The 16,998-nt window shown below is 47.6% G+C and overlaps 1 protein-coding gene across 1 annotated transcript; it reads left to right on the forward strand.

The window, feature by feature from the left end:
• Positions 1 to 349: 349 nt before the first annotated feature.
• PIGR (polymeric immunoglobulin receptor) lies at positions 350 to 16,383 on the forward strand. The gene is made up of 11 exons (XM_076358018.1): positions 350 to 560; positions 8,512 to 8,607; positions 8,861 to 9,193; positions 9,907 to 10,236; positions 10,882 to 11,205; positions 11,650 to 11,964; positions 12,922 to 13,048; positions 13,596 to 13,714; positions 14,051 to 14,176; positions 14,324 to 14,382; positions 15,281 to 16,383. Exons 2-11 carry the CDS (start codon positions 8,526 to 8,528, stop codon positions 15,404 to 15,406), a joined length of 1,941 nt encoding a protein of 646 aa, XP_076214133.1. The 5' UTR covers positions 350 to 560; positions 8,512 to 8,525; the 3' UTR covers positions 15,407 to 16,383.
• The last annotated feature ends 615 nt before the right edge of the window (positions 16,384 to 16,998 follow it).

Genomic DNA, 16,998 nt, shown 5'->3' on the forward strand with positions numbered 1-16,998 from the left:
TGTAGGAACCCATCTTCAAACCAAGGACTCACAGCTGCCCTAGCTATCTGGGTCCTGTCCCAGCAGAAAGCTGTCTCACAGGTACCCTACTCCCAGAGAGCAGACGACCTTCCATGGACCTGACCCCAAGCAGCCACCAGGCTCCTTCCTAAAGGAGGCAGAGGTGCCGGGGAGCATGTCTGGGAGCCCACCCTTGGGGTTGCTGTTGTGCAATAGCAATATGTAATCAGGAGGTAAACAACAGCGTTGCACCCTCAAAGTGACAGCAGAGCTGGGATGGGCATTGGCCTCCCTGCTCTCACGTGGGGTGGTGCTCACCTGCCAGTGTTTTTGGATGCTATTCCTTTAAGGCACAACAGGTGGAAATGCAGGGCTAGAGGTACGAGGAGTATTTAAAACGGCCTGGCACTGCCAGAGCCCAGTGTCTGTCTACAGCAGGGAGGCAGGACACTCGCAGGAGGTCCTGGGGGTCGGCCACCGAGACACCAGCAAGTCTAGGAGCAGTTAGTCTAAAAGAAAAAGCAAGAAGTACAAAATAGCCTGCAGAAGTAACTTGAAGTGTAAGTAATGCTTCTTCGTTGTCTTTCTGAAATGTGAAATCTTTTGTACTACCGCTTTGAGATGGGGAAGGAGAAGAATACAAGTCCTGAGACACTTTTAAGGACTCTTCCTCACACATGTGCGAAGGGAAGCAGCAGTTCTGAAACAGCAGTGAATAGGTGTGCAGGTCTTGCTGGTGGGGAGGCTGATTTCCTTTGAAAGAAGGTCAGGAGCATAGGATCAGGCTTAGGATGTTTATGTTTTCTTCTCTGCAGTAGATTTTTTTTTAATCTTTCCTTTCTGGAAAAAAGATTAATTATCATTACAATATTTGCATTAAGTTTCAACAAGAAAATAACAAATGTTAGTAAATATTACTGTAGCAATCTGAACTGTTGCAAATCAGTTTACGGTCATTACAGTCTTTTGAATCACAACACAGAGATAATCATAGGGATGCAGATTTTGACATTTAAGAAGAGAATTGTTATGGTTATGTCCTAAACGAGCTCTGAAGAGCATCAAGTTTGTACAGTTAAAAGGAAGATAGATACTGAAGCATAAGTGAATGGGATGTATGTGGTGTCTTAAAGCTGAAACAAGAGAAAGCTGGCAGACTCCTTTCACATCTATACCAATAGCAAAGGGGTGGGTTTCTGCACACCCGAATTCTTACTCTGCAAAGGAAACATTCTTATAGGACTCCTAATATATTTCATCTGAAGTACAGAGAAATAGCACCTCCTAATAGCAATTGTGCTGCTGCTAACAATATACGTGCCCTGGTGCTATCCATCCATCCATCCATCCAGTCATGGTACAGACTGTGGCAGCACAGTACGTGCTTTTGGATTATAGCAAGTTCCTGCTCCTTGCAATATGAGTAGTATTAAGCTAGAATAATATTTTAATAGTGTTGAAGTTGGTTTCACTTTCTAGCCCAAGAGACAAGAAACAAAAAGTAAGAAACAAATGAACCATGACACGCTTATCTGAAAAGCAACAAGTTGGTGTATGGGGTATCTAACACCTTAAAGGAACATAAAATTAGGTCACAAGTTGGTGTATGGTGTATCTAACAGCTTAAAGGAACATAAAATTAGGTCAGCAGCACAATCTCAGCAGGAAATTCAGTCACTGCCATGAGGGCTGTCTGGTTATTCTTTTTCATTTGTTTTCCAGAATATATTGCTCATATAGGACAGTGTTTAACTGGCACTTACAAATGTTCCTAGCTAGGAGGGTCACAAGTACTGCAGAGACTCCTAAAAACTGCTGATTTCTTCGTAAATCCTGATAGTCTTCAGTAACATCTGCCTAGCTGTTTCTGCCCACTGCATCACAAAATTAGCACCTCCTATTTATCCTTTCCATATTGTAAAGGAGGCATTGGTTTGGAACGCAAAGTATTTCTTTTCTGTATGTGTTTAGGTCAGCTTGATCTTTTATCTTAAAATTGATTGCTCATTCATAACTCCATGAAAATGGAGTGGAGCGGTGGCTTTTCCCCACAGCAAATAAAACTCACAGTAAGGCCATCTATGCAGTGATCTTGATGGGCACTATAAAGATGTAGATAGCCCCAGGCCTGTGCAGCAAGAGTTCCGTTGCCGTGCCCTTCTTCTAGGCACACAAGTCTTCAGCATCTCCATAAATCACCCCTAGCACATGTGCCAGCGCTCCTCCTCACATCATAACCCCTGATGCTGCTGCTCGGCGCTGCCTGTGCCTACAACAGTTTGCATCTGTGCAGCTTACTCATGGTGTTAGTGGGTCTTGCTTCAAAAGGATTTGAGGGGGGGGGGGATATTACTCCATTCTATATGTTATTATTTCTCAAATATTTGAATAACAGCAAGAATTCTGTAAAACAGAAGGACTCCTAGGCTAGAATTACAAATGCGGCAACTAACTCTTCATGTTTCATTGATCCCATAGCACGTCCTTGACACTGGTCATTGTTAAGAGCAACAGTTAATAGCTAATGGATTGGACTGTGCTGATCCCTGGCAAGCTGTGTTAGGAGTGTACCAGTTTCTCCAAGCTCAACCTTGCAGCTGAGTCAGCAGAATTTGGGAACTGAACTCTGGTATTTCATACCCAGCAAGGGCAGCTGCTTGCTTGGGTTTGCATAACTCAGGGGTCAGGTCCTGATCTCTTTCAAATCATTATAAATCTGAAGATATTCCTCCTGAGGACTGATAGAGTCACAAAAGCACCACAGAAACCCAAAGGAGGTCTTGTAATGAGTGACATTTAGAAGAGCTCACCTGGTCTGAGAGCACTTTCTGCTGGAAAACTGAAAGCACTATTTCAAAATTTAGGCATATGATAGTGCTGGAGAGGAAGGTGATGTTCCCAACCCAGGCCAATCCTGCAGTGCTTTCGGCACTGGGGGAATCCAGGGAAGTGTCCACACCCAGTAGACTGGGAAACGCATCCCGGGGAGGCCTCATACCATAGCTACTCCAGACCAACCTCCCACTGCCCCGCAAAAGCACCATGAACCACTTTCTATGGGTCGAGACACTTCAAGACATGTCTGTATAAGCAAGGGAGACCGACTGTGGGGTTTGAGTGGGTCTAACCTCCCCAGAGCTTTACACACAGCACTAGAATTTCTTTGTCACTCAGTGGAGGTGTAATGCAGTGAGGATGGCAACGTACCAAATCAAAACAGATAGTGTTATTCATTCTCAAGATAATACTAAGATGACAAAAACATTTAGCTGCCCTGAGTTGGAAAGCAAGAAAAAAGGTCATTATGTTGTAAAGAACCTTGTGCTTGTTCCATTTGCACGGCTTTTCACACTGAACCTGCATCGCGGCACATCCGTGTCTCACTCAGCACTAACCAGCGAAGCCCCTTTGGCGCAGCGCATGCAAGTGCCAAGCTCTAATGCACTTAGGTGGTAGGAAGAAACACAACAAGACCCAAATTATGGAAACACGTTACAAGGTGTAATGAGTTTTTACCTGTCATTATGGTATAGGTATATAGTTGGGTTTTATTAATGCTCGAACATTTCCCAGGTCTCTCGTGCGCTCACACAACTGCACAGTTGCCCTCGGTCGGGTTTTCAGCAGCCCTTTGCAAGCTCATGGTCACGAACGTGGCAACTCAAGCCGAGCATGGAAATGGGTGGCTAGGAGAAAGTTAATACCCTTTGCCTGGTAATGGCTGTATCTTCTGTTTTAAAGCATGTTACAACTAAATGTTTTGATTTGTTAGTATTAATCTTGCTGATGATTAGCCTATCCTGTTCTGGTTTTGTACAATATAATTCTTTGAAATCCCTGTTGCATTACACACCCAAACACACCAGCACACTGCAAACAGCTAGAGAGCACGGAGCCACCCCTGCCTGGCGGAGTGTCCCAGACAAGACAACGCCATCACCCCGGTCCTGGTGACATTGGTGTCCAGAGGCCTGGGTTAAGAGTGGAAAACTCATGCACCAACGTGCAAACTCCCATCTGCTAAGTTCAGCTGTAATACAGGTTTTGTGCTCTAAACCTTCAAAACCTGTTACGTTGGGACAGGGAAGAGAAGGAAGCCGGCAGTTCTGATGAAGCAAAATGAAAGTGAATTCACAAAAACAAGATTTGAGTTGTATCTAAAAAAAAAAAAACCCAAAGAAAAAGGAGTACAGCTCCAGTCCACAGCTGGTAATAATCCAGAGAGGACCACTGTTGCAACAGGGAGTTAGGGATTTATGCCAGGAGGCAACATAGCCCTTTGGCTGCAGGAGGGACTTTGCAAACACCAGACAGGCACATTCGTGCAGCTGAAAGCTTTCCCCATGGCAGCTTCTCTGCTAGTCCTGCGCCACGAGGGGAGTGGGGGAGAACTAGTACAAGCTTTTAATTGCCCTCCCCACCCCTTGACCTATCGAAATGTTTTAAACTAACCACAGAGACAGCCTGGCAGTCTACAGAGACTGGCCCAACAGCGCAGGTGAGCTGAAGCCTGAAATGCCGACGGAGGCGGCTGTCCCAGAGCGCTACCAGCCCAGCACTTCCCACCCACGGCTTCTTTGCCCTGTGCTGCAGAGCAGCTTCTCGGAGACACTTTCCTACTGGGAGTAACTGGGTTCCTTCCCTGCTTTCCCTCCTGACCAGTCCATTGCACTGCCTTGCAGTCAGCTTCCCACTAGGTTTTTAACGTATCAGGCTTAACACAGCAGCTTCTTTGCCTGCATGGACATATGCGGCACAAATTGTGTGTCCAGGTTTCTCTCAGCCTGTTCAGCCTCCACAATCCCTCCTGCCTGGCAGCTCTGGTGCAGGCAGGAGCTCCGATGGCCACGCAGAGCGGGCTGCAGGCACCAACCTGCACAGTGCCGTGCACATCAGCTACCAAACAGGGTCCTGACAACCCGTCCTGCTGTGGTGTGGTAGGACCAGGTTTCTCCCCGCGGGAGAGGTTTCCAGTGTCCATCAGTCCATGGGGACACCATGGTCTCACGCGCTCAGTCCTTCCTGCTCCGAGAGTGATCAGAAATCCAGCGCAGGCACCTGGACACGCAGGTCAGTGCCTGCAAGAGGAGGAAGCAGGAGATGTGGACACGAGTGGAGGGGAACCCAACGTGGCAACTGTGTCCAAACCAGCCATGTCATGCAGCCCCCAGGCAAAACTAGTGGAGGATCATCAGTCACCTGCAAAGTCGGTGTGACTGCTCCTGTACGGGGTGACCAAATTCAGCTTCTGCTGGAAGGTTTTGGGAGCACTGCGCTCAAGCCTCATGCTTTGTGCCAACCACCAGACCCCCACCAGGACTTCAGGAAACCCCTCAGGACCAGTCATGGCATCCCTGCCTAGGGCAGATTTTTGCACCTTTCTCTGAAGCAGCTGGTGCTGCCAGATACAGAGGGCACATACCAATAGGGTTGTGCATCTGTGTTTGAAGCCTGGAACGAAGCCTTGCCTCCACCGCCAGCTCCAGGAAAGATTTCACCAATACATAACAAAGGAGCACTACTTTTCCCCTTTCCCTACTCCTGAAAAATCAGGATAGACCGGTGAGAAGCTGCAGCTGAGTGGCAGGAGGAGTACAGGCTGGGCACAGGCACTTCACCTCTTCCAGCACTGGGGCTTCAGCAGGCACCGTCCCTGGGCACACAGCAGGATAAGAGCACAGCAGATATAATGGCACACTTGTCGTAAGCTTGCTTCCCAGCTGCTCTGGAGATCGCATACATGGCATTTCCCTCTGGTTTCAAGCCTCTTGGCTCTTCTATAGCCCCCTGCAAACCTTTGCTGTCCCATCTCCTCTCACCTTTCAACTCCCCCTCCATCTGCAGAAGCATTAATACAAACCACTTGCACAGCCACTTACTTGCACTCCCTTTCATATGAGCTCAGCAGCCTTTCATCTTCCCTGGAGCTCTGAGGTTTAAACCTTGTGCTCTGACTAAAGACAGCAAATCCAGCAGCAAGTGTTCTTTGAAAGCAAGAAGGAACTAGAGCTCTTTTACCAACAGCTTGATGAAATTCTCCTCCAGCATCTCAAACAGCGCTTGCTCGTTGCAGAGAGTGACCAGCAAAGCTCGTTTGCACCATTTCGCTGGGCTAGGAAGCATAACCCTCGGAGTGCAATACAGCGCTGGCAGGAGAGAGGGGGTTTCCAGGCATCCAGCTCAGTGGATTAGCATGGAAGTACATCACAGATTTTTACGTAATCAGCAGCTGTGCTTGCTCAGACTTGCTATACATGGGAGTTTTCTCCATTCATTCAGTGAGCAGGGGAAGGTTTTAACAGCATCTGAGAAAACAGGACTAGAGGCAACTCAGAGCTGCAGAAGTTGCAGATATTGGTCATGCAAGCACACAGGAACCGTTCTTGTGTAGGCACAAGTGCACACGCGTCCTCAGAGATAGAGATGCAAAAATTCTTTCCTGCTCTAACATGCATACGAAGACCCTGATGCCACCACTCTTGCACACATCTTTCTAGACACAGTTATATCTTTGTTTCAGAAAAGAGGTCTTGGTAATCCTTCCCTACCTGACAAAATGATGTTGTCAGTAACTCTGAAGTAGCCGACTGCTTTGGGAAGGAATCAGACTAACCGATTATTCAAATTTTGCCAAGAAGGGGAAAGCTGAACTGGGATCCTGCTTGCACTACAGAGCGTGGGCTGGAGGGCAGCAAGGTGACCATCAGCCAGAGGAACTGCTGTTAACAAGGGGCAAATATCAAGGTCTTTTTTATGCCACATTGTTTGCTTGCTGCAGAATGTTATGTTTGTCTTGCTGGCTACTTCTGGGATATGTATGAAAGAGCATTTTTCATGCTCAGTGAGTTAATTATTAGCCATGGACAAGTGGCCACTGAGCAATTAGAAATCACAATACAAGGAAGAAAGCACAACAGAACACCTTTCATCTTAACACGGAAATAAAAGCCTTTTTCTTCTACCGGGAATTACCCTTAATAAAATTGTGTCACTTGACGCCCTGAAATCAAATTCTTCTGAATATTTACAAAGACTTTCCTTGGCACCTATCATCTTTTCTAGAACTTGGAGTATGCAGGTAGATCAACAGCCATGCTCAGGAAATGCACATTCCTACCACTGCACCATGCAGTGTCCAACAGCACACTCAGTCCAGGCCAAAGAAAACAGTTTAGGGAATTAAAAGCCTTGGCTTCCTCTGAGCCATCACTCAGTCCAAGACAAGGGGAAGGTCAGAAATATTCATCCTGAAGACTACGGACACATTTCAAGAGACACGCAGTTTAGTTTGACATACCCCAATAATTTTGAGTCCTGGCCAAGGGTTAATTTTGGTGCAGTAGGTTTGTTGGATATACAGGTGGGACAGTGCTTTATTGGTTTAAGTCTGATTGTTGGAGGGGTGAGGGGTAAATCCCTGCATCTCACTGACTTTACCAGCAGCTGAGGAAAGAAAAAAAAGTAGGGGTGAAAAATATTACCCTTTTTCTCTTTTGTGTGTCTTTGAAGAGATCAGGGAAACAAAGAGCAGTAATTAAATACAGGCTTCAGAGGGGAACTCTGCTCTATGACATAAGGAAGAAATTTGGACATAAGGAAGAAATTTTTGCAATGAGGGTGGTAAGACACTGGCACAGGTTGCCCAGAGAAGTTGCAGATGCCCCATCAGTGGAAGTGTTCAAGGTCACGTTGGATGGGGCTTTGAGCAACACGACTTAGTGAAAGATGTCCCTGCCCATTGCAGGGGGGTTGGATTAGATAATCTTCAAAGGTCCTTTCCAAACCAAACCATTCTGTGAGAGTAGGTTTTCCTAAGGAGTGGTTTTGGCACTCAGGCTCACAAGTGAACAAGCCTTCCTTTCAGTGCACGAACAACATGGAAAGAAAATATGACCCCAGCTATTAAATTATTAGAAGCAGCATTATCTCCTGGCAAGGATCAAGGGAGCAGTTGAGCTCCGGATTGCCACCTGACTCTCATGCCTGCCAGGGCTCAGTGGCTTTTGGACCATTTTTGGACTTCAGCCTTGTGATGGGCTGTTCTGATTTACGAGCGTTAAACAGATACCATTTCTGATTTTGAATCAAGTCTCTTCTGGTTTGGCCAAAATCTCTTTTTATGCTGTGCACGCCACCACTGTTGCCTGTCTGTGGGATACTGTTCCTGGGGCACTCCGCTCTGACGGACACATTGGTGGCTTGCAGGCATTGCATTAACCGAGTTTGTCATAAGAACAATTCCCCTTGTTTTACAGAAGGGAAGATTGGGGTGTTGGGATGAGACCCACGGGCAGTCGTGACGTCATGCAGCAACACAGCCAAGAACAGAGTTATCAACTCCCTCTTTCCCATTCAGTTGCTTGACAGAAGCGATTAAGTGCTATATTTCTTTCTAGCTCAAGTAGCCACAACCCTCGTATCCTCCAGGCACGAGGATTATTAGATGACTTGATCAGTTAACTTAATCATTTTGCAAATGTGATTATTCACCAACTTCTGTGCCTTTTCCAGGGAATGCAAGAAAAATGACTTTACTAGCGTTCATCTTCCTGCTTGCCTTCCTCCCAGCTGAATCTGCAAGCAGCAGATATGCCCCCAAGGCAGCAAGTAAGTGTAACTTGTCTGGGGCACAGATCTTGTGGGTGGCCCAAGACCAGAGGTGGCATTACTAAGGGGGGAGCAGGGTTCAGAGCGTGTCTCTACCCCATCAGTGCCCATCACTGCCATGGGACCTTTCAGACCACATGATGCTGCACAGCCCTGGGTCCGCACTTGCCCCGGTACACCCGACCTGCTCTGCAGTCCCATCGGGTTGTGCAGCACAGCTGACATTTACAGCCAACATGTTTTCCTCTTGCAGTCTCCAGCCCTGTGTTCGGACCACGGCAGGTATATGGTCTGCTCAACGGGTCAGTTACAGTGAAATGCTTCTACCCTCCCACCCGCGTGAACAGACACGACAGAAAGTATTGGTGCAGGCAGTCGGCCATGGGCTGCATGACCGTTGTCTCCACCAACGGCTACACTGCTCCAGGCTACGAAGGCAGAGCCTCCATCACTGACTACCCACAGGCAGAAAACTTCCAGATTAACATCTCTGAGCTTACAATGGCAGATGCAGGCACCTACCAGTGCGGTGTTGGTATCAATGGCAGAGGGCTCTCCTACAAAGTCAGTCTGGATGTTTCTAAAGGTAATTACAGTCTTAGGGCTCCTTAAAGTATTATTTTCTTTTACTTCTCCCCCCCCTCCCTTTTTAATAAGGCTCCGCAGATTGTCTGTCCAGTGTCTAAGAGCTCAAGATGCTCCATGCTTTTGGGAAACCAGCAGTTTTCATTTTCCCCTGTACTCTTACAGAATGAATTTTTTTACTAAAAACATAGCATAAAAATCAGACTAAACGAACCTCATCTTAAGATCACAAACATTGCTTAGAAACTGCTGACCTCTCTCGGCCATTAAAGTTTAGGGAGATGCAGTCAGGGGGCAGAACTGCCCATCACTCCGATGTACCCTCCAACCCACGGCTAAGGCTGTGCAAGCCAAACCTGTGCTCAAGTCCACGAGAACGCAGCGTGCAGGACGGCACCACACTTCTGGGCAAGGCCCAGGGTGCAGAGCACGGTGCAAACTCATGGCACGGCCCCTGGCAAGAAGGCTCTGGGAGAAACTCCGCTATAGAGCAGGCAGTGATATAGCATAGAGACCGTAGTCCTGAAATGTGTGACAGACATGGGACACAACTGGGTAGATCATGCTCTGACCAGGAGTGGCACATGGTCATATAATATAGCAAAGTAGAGAGAAACCCTATGCTAAAAAAAAGCCTTCAGAGGTATAGGGGAGTTGCACACAGTTACCAACAGAGCAGGCAGTAGACACTGACTGATGTCTCTGTATGCACAGGTCCACATGTACCCGAGGGCGCTGAGCTCTTCTATGTGAAGCTGTACAGCACTTTGACCATGTCCTGCAGCTTTGGGAAGGAGTATGAGAGCGTGAGGAAATTCTTGTGCAAGATGGAGAAAAACGGCTGCCATAACGTCATCGATAGTTATGGGAATATCGATAAGAGGTACACAGGGCGAGCTCTGCTGAGCAATGAGGATCTTCCAGGCTCATTCAGCATCGTGATAACTCAGATGGGCTGGGAAGACTCTGGCTTGTACCTGTGCGGGGTCGGCTTCTATGGGGAGAGCGGAGAATCGAAGGAACTGGACGTGCATGTCTATGAGGGTGAGTAAGCTATCCCCAGTGTTTTTTCTCTTCATCTCTGCTTCTCTTTAGAAGGATCGCTAGCAGCCTCACTTTATTTAACAGTCTCACTTTATTTAACAAGAACTTTAGTTTCCCTTTGCAGAGTGCTATTATCCTATCCTCTCATCTAGATACTTCCTTCTATTCATGTAACTCTAATGTACTAAACCATCACTAATAAAGCTTGTATCAAGACTTAACTTTCTCAGCAGTGGCTAGCTATCTTCCCCAGTCTGGCTAGCCCAAAACTCCAGAAGGCAAATTCTGCCTACCAGTTTGAGACAAGCAAACTGTCTCTTCAAGTCTTAATTCCTTAAATCTCAAAATGACAGATGTAGAAAGAAGACCTGCCCTTCCCCTAGCGAAGGGAGCAAAACTTTGAACTGTCAGTACACAAAGACAACAACCACCCAGTGAATTTGGGAAAAAGAAAGGCGTGACAGACCCTTTAGGGTCAATTCCTAGCAGTGCCAGGACAGCCTCCTACCACCTGCACCCCTGAGCTTCACCTAGCCTTGCTTTAGCCAAAACAGCTTTGTTTGATCTGATATTTATTCTCTTGGGAGAGTGCCACATGGGCAAAAGTTAGACATGTATAGATGCTCATTTCATTTTTATCTCCAGAGACAAAAGTTCCTCAAGCAAAGCCCACAATAATCGGAGTAAAAGGAAGTTCAGTAACTTTTGAATGCCACTATGAGTCTCTAAAAAAGTCATCAGTGAAGTACTGGTGCAAGTGGAGACAGAACGGGTGTGCTCGGATCATAGAGAGCTCCGGGTATGTGTCGGAGTTGTATGAAGGAAGAGTGGCCATGTACGACAGCCCAGATAACAACACGATCACCATCATCCTGAACCAGCTGAAGGACACTGACAAAGGCTATTACTGGTGCATGACAGATGAGGATAAGGAGCAGCAATCATCAACTGAGCTGAAGATCATAGACGGTATGAGCTTGCGCGTTGGCAGTTCTCTGCCTGCTCAGCAGGTAGAAAACAACCTCGTAAGCACCACAAAGGAGCAGATCTGGCTTTTTAGGAAGAGATCTGAGGTCCAGCTCTGAACTTCTGTCTCATAGGGTGAAACATTGTGCCAATCCCCCCACATCTCAGTAGCTTTAAAAATGGAAACACAAGGTTTCAGTTTTATGGGAAAGTGTTCACAAAAATTTCTCATGCAAGTATTTCTTAAGCATTGCAAAAAAAAACCCAAGCTTTCACCCAGAGATGCATATACAGCATCCTTAACATTAATTTAGCAATGTAAGGAGCACTTTCCCTCAAAGATACGTCTCCTGGTTCATCATGTCTAGCAGCACCACTGCCTGTTGACTACCATTCCCACCACTGAAACCACTAACGTCAGCCTTGATGTTCTGCTTGCCCTTGCAGGAGAACCTGGACTGAAGGGAAAGAAGGAAGTGGACGCGCAAGTGGGTTCACGGGTCGATTTAACTTGCTTTTATCCATGCAAGTACTACTCCTACCAGAAGTACTGGTGCAAGTGGAGCAGCAGCAGATGCATCCCCATGCCTGCTTCTGACCAAAGGCAGCCGGGGCCAGACGTTACCTGTGACACTGACAACAAGACAGTTATCCTGAGCTTTGACTCAGTGGCAAAGACAGACCAAGGGTGGTACTGGTGTGGAGTGAAGCGTGATGGCCTCTTTGGGGAAACCATGGCAGTCTACCTGCGGGTGACCGAAGGTGAGCTCCAAGGCAAAGGCAGGCAGGGGCTTTCCTGCTCCTCAGGGCTGTGAATCATGCTGCCTTCTGCTGAGAGAGAAGTCCTCTCCATATCCACTAGGTTGCAGCACCTCAAAACAGAAGAGCTCTCATCCAGACAGCCTCACAGACTAGGTGCCAAGATCACCATGATTTTGCGCAACTTGTCATAGAAGTTTTCATCCACTCACTGGTTTCTGCTTCCTGGTCATAAAAACCCCCACCGGTTTAAAAATCACTTCCTTCCACACCATTTTTACTTTTTAACCCTGTCCTTACTAATTATTGCTATTACAATTTGTAACATCATTTAGTTTAAGCAACATCTGACACCTGTCAAGTGAAGGTGACTGCATGTAGTTCAGAGACACATCTTGCTCCAGGGAGCTTATTTTAATAAACAGGAGAACAGTAGGGAGCAGGAAAGGCAGGGCTGTCACCAACTCCCCTTGGACAGCAAGGGGCTTAGTCTCAGCTTTGGTGCAGTATCTTATTTTTGGGAGGAAGGAATATTGTTAGAAGCAGAGCAGAGAAAAAGTATAGCACTAGATATCCCACATGCAACCTCCCTAAGCGGATGATGGTCAAAATGAAAACAGAGGGAAACAGCCTCATTTCGCTGCCTTTGGCAGGCAAAGAGCCAGAAATAAAAGCAAACCAATTATTCGAAGTTTGTTCAGGAATCACTAGAGGTAGAACTCAAAAATGCAAGACTTCTCAAAAGTGTATAGGTAGAGAGAGCCTACTTGAGATTTTTGCAATAAATTATTTGGAATGAGATTATTTCAGATCTCTAAACCCCATTTTAAAGAGCCTTTTATGTGCAGCCAAAACCCGCTGCAGTTCCACGTGCACCAAATATGCCCAACCAGTTTTTGTGTCACCATCTCCATGCTGCTGCTCACGCGACTAACCGCCCTTCTTCCCTGGGAAATGTAGGTATCAGTGCCGACCGCAACCTAGAGCTCCTGAACGTTGATGCCCCCAGCCCTGCCAAGGGTGGCTTTATTCCCCAAGGAAGAGCGTACAGCGGTGCAGAGGAGCAAAGCGCAGCTGCCTCAGAAAGGTTAGTTCTCTCCAAGGCTCTGTCATTTATCATTTTCGTGACGTTTATATTAACCTGTTGTTGGTACTGTGTTTGCACACTGCATGTAAGGTATAGCAACAAAAAAAAAATCTTGCCCTAAAGAACTTAGCTCAAAACATCAGAGGAAAAGAAGCAGAAAAGTTACAGCAAAAGGCAAGATGTCTTGAAATTAATTTCTAGCTCAAGAAAATACAGTCCCAGAAGGGAACAATTAGAGATTCCAGGTACCAAAAAACTAATTGAAAATACTTCTGTCAAGATTAGAGAACTTTCTTTCACACATTTATAACCAAGCTGCTGATGTAGCTGGTTTGGCACAACCGCTGGCCTACATTTTTATTTGTTCCCCTGTGATGTGCTGGGATCCAGTTCATTAACTGAATTGCATCGTGCTCACTGAGATTTACCATCCTATATAGATGTTAGACTACTGCAAATTCATATACATTATTCAGTCTTGAATAATGTATTTAAAAAAAAAAAAAGTATTTCACAGTTTAGTGATATATCTTTCCCTCCGTTCCAGCTCTGATCAAAGCCATGGCCCCAATGTACTTCTTTTAGTCCTGGGCCCTGTTGGTGCCGTGCTCCTGATCGTTGCGACAGCTTTTGCCGTTTTTAAATACAGGCAGCTGAAGAGATCTGGTGAGTCCTGGCCTTTTCTAGTCTCTCAAGAAAAGTCAGCAATATTAAGACAAAGGCGATGCCTTGTGCATGCTGCCATCTGTGCTGGGCTGAGCTGCTCCCCTGGCACCCCCGTACGCGATGGGCAGACAAGGGACCCTGCTTCTCCCACTGACCCCACCCATACAGCTCAAACACCCAGCTTACAGGGTGCCCAGGCTGAGGCAGAGACCACCCCTCTGTGGGCTTTGCGCGTGGCATTGCACGGTGTCTCCTTGCACAGAGGCAGTTTGGACACCAATGCGCTTGCACCGACTGAGCAAGCATGCAGGGTATTTATCTCCTCCCTCTTAACAGACCTCGTGTCCGTCGGGAGCTACAGGACAAACATCAGCATGTCAGACTTCGAAAGTGTGAAGGAGTACGGTGCAAGCAATATCGCCTGCGTGAAAGAGAGCCAGGAGACTCAGATAGGAGGGGACGGTAGGTTGCTGACTGATGGGTTTGCTCTCCATCCCCAGCGCGAGAGGTGCCGGGGAAGGGGTTTGCAGAAGGACCCTACAAAAGCCACAGAAATACCTGCCCACAGATGCCCCCCACACCCTAACACCTCCCTTTCTCTTCCTGCAGAGTTCATCGCCACCACGGCCACCCCAGAAAGTGCTGCCGAGACAAAGAAGGCAAAAAGGGTAAGAGGAGGCAGGAGAGAGCCCACTGACCTGGGAGGCACCGCCACAGCTCTCCAACCTCCACCAAAGGAGCTGCCTTCTCCCAGGGGCCTTATTTATACCCAGGTGCTCTCCATCTTACCTGGATCTGGCCACCTGCTGCAGATCAGCCTCCATGGGGGGACCTTAACCCTTTCCTGACCCCACTTTTTCGCAGAGACAATAATACAGTACTCCAAGTCAGCCCCAGGTAGTGTCAGGAAGGTTGGGGTTGGGTTGTTACCATAAATATGAAACACTGGGATAAGCAGCTGACCAGAGGCCAGAGCACATCCCACCTCTCAGCCTTCCCCCAGCGCTGTGCTCCCACGCGGGCAGCGGTTCAGGGGGCAGAGGTAGGCAGGGAGGTCTCTGCCATCACAAGGGCTGTGACTTGCTGTTGTGGCCCTGCCTCCCCTCCCCTTGGGTAACATCATGGTCGAGTGGCACCACTCGGCAGTAACCGAAGGTGCCAGATGCAAGCCCTTCTTTTTAAAAGTCCCTAACCAAAGGCGATATGTAGCTGTTGTAAGTAAGTGCCAAGAGCTGAACCGGAGCGATAAAGGAAACTATCAGGAAACCAGTAAAACCCAGCAGCTTTAGGACAGGTAAGCTGGATGCTGACAACGTGGGGACAGGCATGCCGCAAAGTCCCAAACCCACAAACGTTTGGGGTCTTCCCCGAGGCTGAGCAAAGGCGTGATGCTCTCGCATCGCCACCGGCGTGACCCGCCGGATTGTCCCACTCCTTCAGTCTGCCCGTATCATCCCAAGAAGCTCACGGCCCTGCGGTGCTGCCCGTGTTAATGCTGTCCTTTCCCCTGCCACATGCTGCTGTCTGTCCCCAGCCACTTAACGGTGTCCTTCTGTCCTTCCCCAGAGCTCCAAAGAGGATGCTGACCTCGCCTACTCCGCCTTCCTCCTCACCTCCAGCAGCATCGCACAGGGCAGCTCCGAGGGGGACAGCGCTGCCCCGGCCGTGTCCCCTCCAAACTGGGAGGGCTAGATCTAAAGGCAAGGGACCAAGAGGTGGCAGCAACTGGGACCAACTCTACCTTGAGGATCAGAGGGAGACATCAGCAAGCAGCACTGTTTATTGCTACCACAATTTGCTATAGCTTGACCTTTTTTTGCTTAAATTCAGCTTCGAGCAGTGATTTAGGAGGAATCATTTGATGCCAAATGGGGTGGCTGGGCTGGAGGCGCAGGTCTGAGCGAGCAGGTCGGACTGGGAAATGGCATGGGCTCAAGTAGCTTAGTCCACCAACAGCCCCAGCCCCACCAGTGCCCTTCCAACGCGGTGGGCTCTCAAAGGCCAGAAGGCGCATTTTAAAAAATCTCTTTTTTTTTTAAAGGCAGCTGGAAAACCCTCTAGAATGACGACTCGCGCTTTTGATTCCTCTTAGCTTTCTCATCCAGAGGGCAGTACCTGCAGACCAGACATGGTCTGAAGTGTTTTTATGCACAAGCAATAAAGAATACCACTGGCTTTCAGCAGACCAGGGGGACTTGCAGTCCGTGGGAGGGCACAGGGAGAGTGCACCCAAAGAGGCTCAGTAAGGGTGCATTGGTGGGAGGGGGGGGGGCTTTCTCCTCCTTTTACTGCAGCATTATAGCATCACATCTGGTGTTGCAAATGGCACAGGACGGTAGAGGAAACCCACAATTAATGGAGATAAACAGGATGTTTTGAGTAATGTTTCTCACGTGCATTTCCATCAACAGTAGGAATTGATAACAGCATGACATTAATTGGTACGATAACCTATCAGCAGCCTGTATAGCTGATTAGGCAATGGGCACTGGTGTTCACTGGCACTGTATCCATTTGCATAGTACAGACCAAATTCCCCAGAGCAGCTGAACCAACCCATTTCTGACTTGGAGTCAGAACAACTGAGCCCAATCCGTGCTCCTCTGCCACAGAGCTACCCCGATGAAAACCCACCCTTTGCTTAATAAACCTGAGCCATACATCACTCACATATTTTCCCTGGCTGACTTCATGTTCATCCAGGCAGAAACGAGGATGACTATAATTAAATGTTGTCTCGTGGTCTTATTTTCAAGAGAGGATGACTAAACAGAGAAAAATAATTTATTGATGCATGGATTTCCAAAGAGCAGCACGACACTGCTGTCAGTTAGATACAGGTACAGAAAGCTGAATGCCCTGCAGATAACGCAATGTAGGAAGCAGCAGTGATGAAGAAGTTGTGACAAAGCAGAGAAGCAATTTTCCCTGAATACCAGGAATGGGATGGGCTGGTGCCTGCCTGGCTAAAGAGAGGGGCTGTGGAGGTGTCTGACGGGGCCAGAGCCATTCAGGAGAGAAGGGGCAGAAACTGCACAAATAAATTCAAATTCCTGAGCCCATGTTGGTTATGTGCAGCTCTGACAGCAAGCCATAAAATACAAAGAATGGGGAGATGAAAGGGATGAAAGGGAGATCTAGCCCTGGCTAGAGCCTGAGCTGATGGTGTTACAGTAACACCACAAGTATATTTCTGTTTTAGTAAAATATTAGCTACACTTTTAAATGAAAACAGTATGGTCGTTCAGCAAGATGTCAGGCAACGGCTGTTTGCATTAGCCTAC

This window comes from Aptenodytes patagonicus, chromosome 22 (assembly GCF_965638725.1).
Source record: "Aptenodytes patagonicus chromosome 22, bAptPat1.pri.cur, whole genome shotgun sequence".
NCBI lineage: Eukaryota > Metazoa > Chordata > Aves > Sphenisciformes > Spheniscidae > Aptenodytes > Aptenodytes patagonicus.

What these genes read in the sequence shown, in the direction of transcription:
- PIGR (XM_076358018.1), top strand. Translation starts at nt 8,526, where the DNA reads ATGACTTTACTAGCGTTCATCTTCCTGCTTGCCTTCCTCCCAGCTGAA. An exon ending in CAGTCTGGATGTTTCTAAAG is followed by an intron (nt 9,194 to 9,906) that starts GTAATTACAGTC and finishes CTGTATGCACAG; the next exon opens with GTCCACATGTACCCGAGGGC. An exon ending in AGACAAAGAAGGCAAAAAGG is followed by an intron (nt 14,383 to 15,280) that starts GTAAGAGGAGGC and finishes GTCCTTCCCCAG; the next exon opens with AGCTCCAAAGAGGATGCTGA.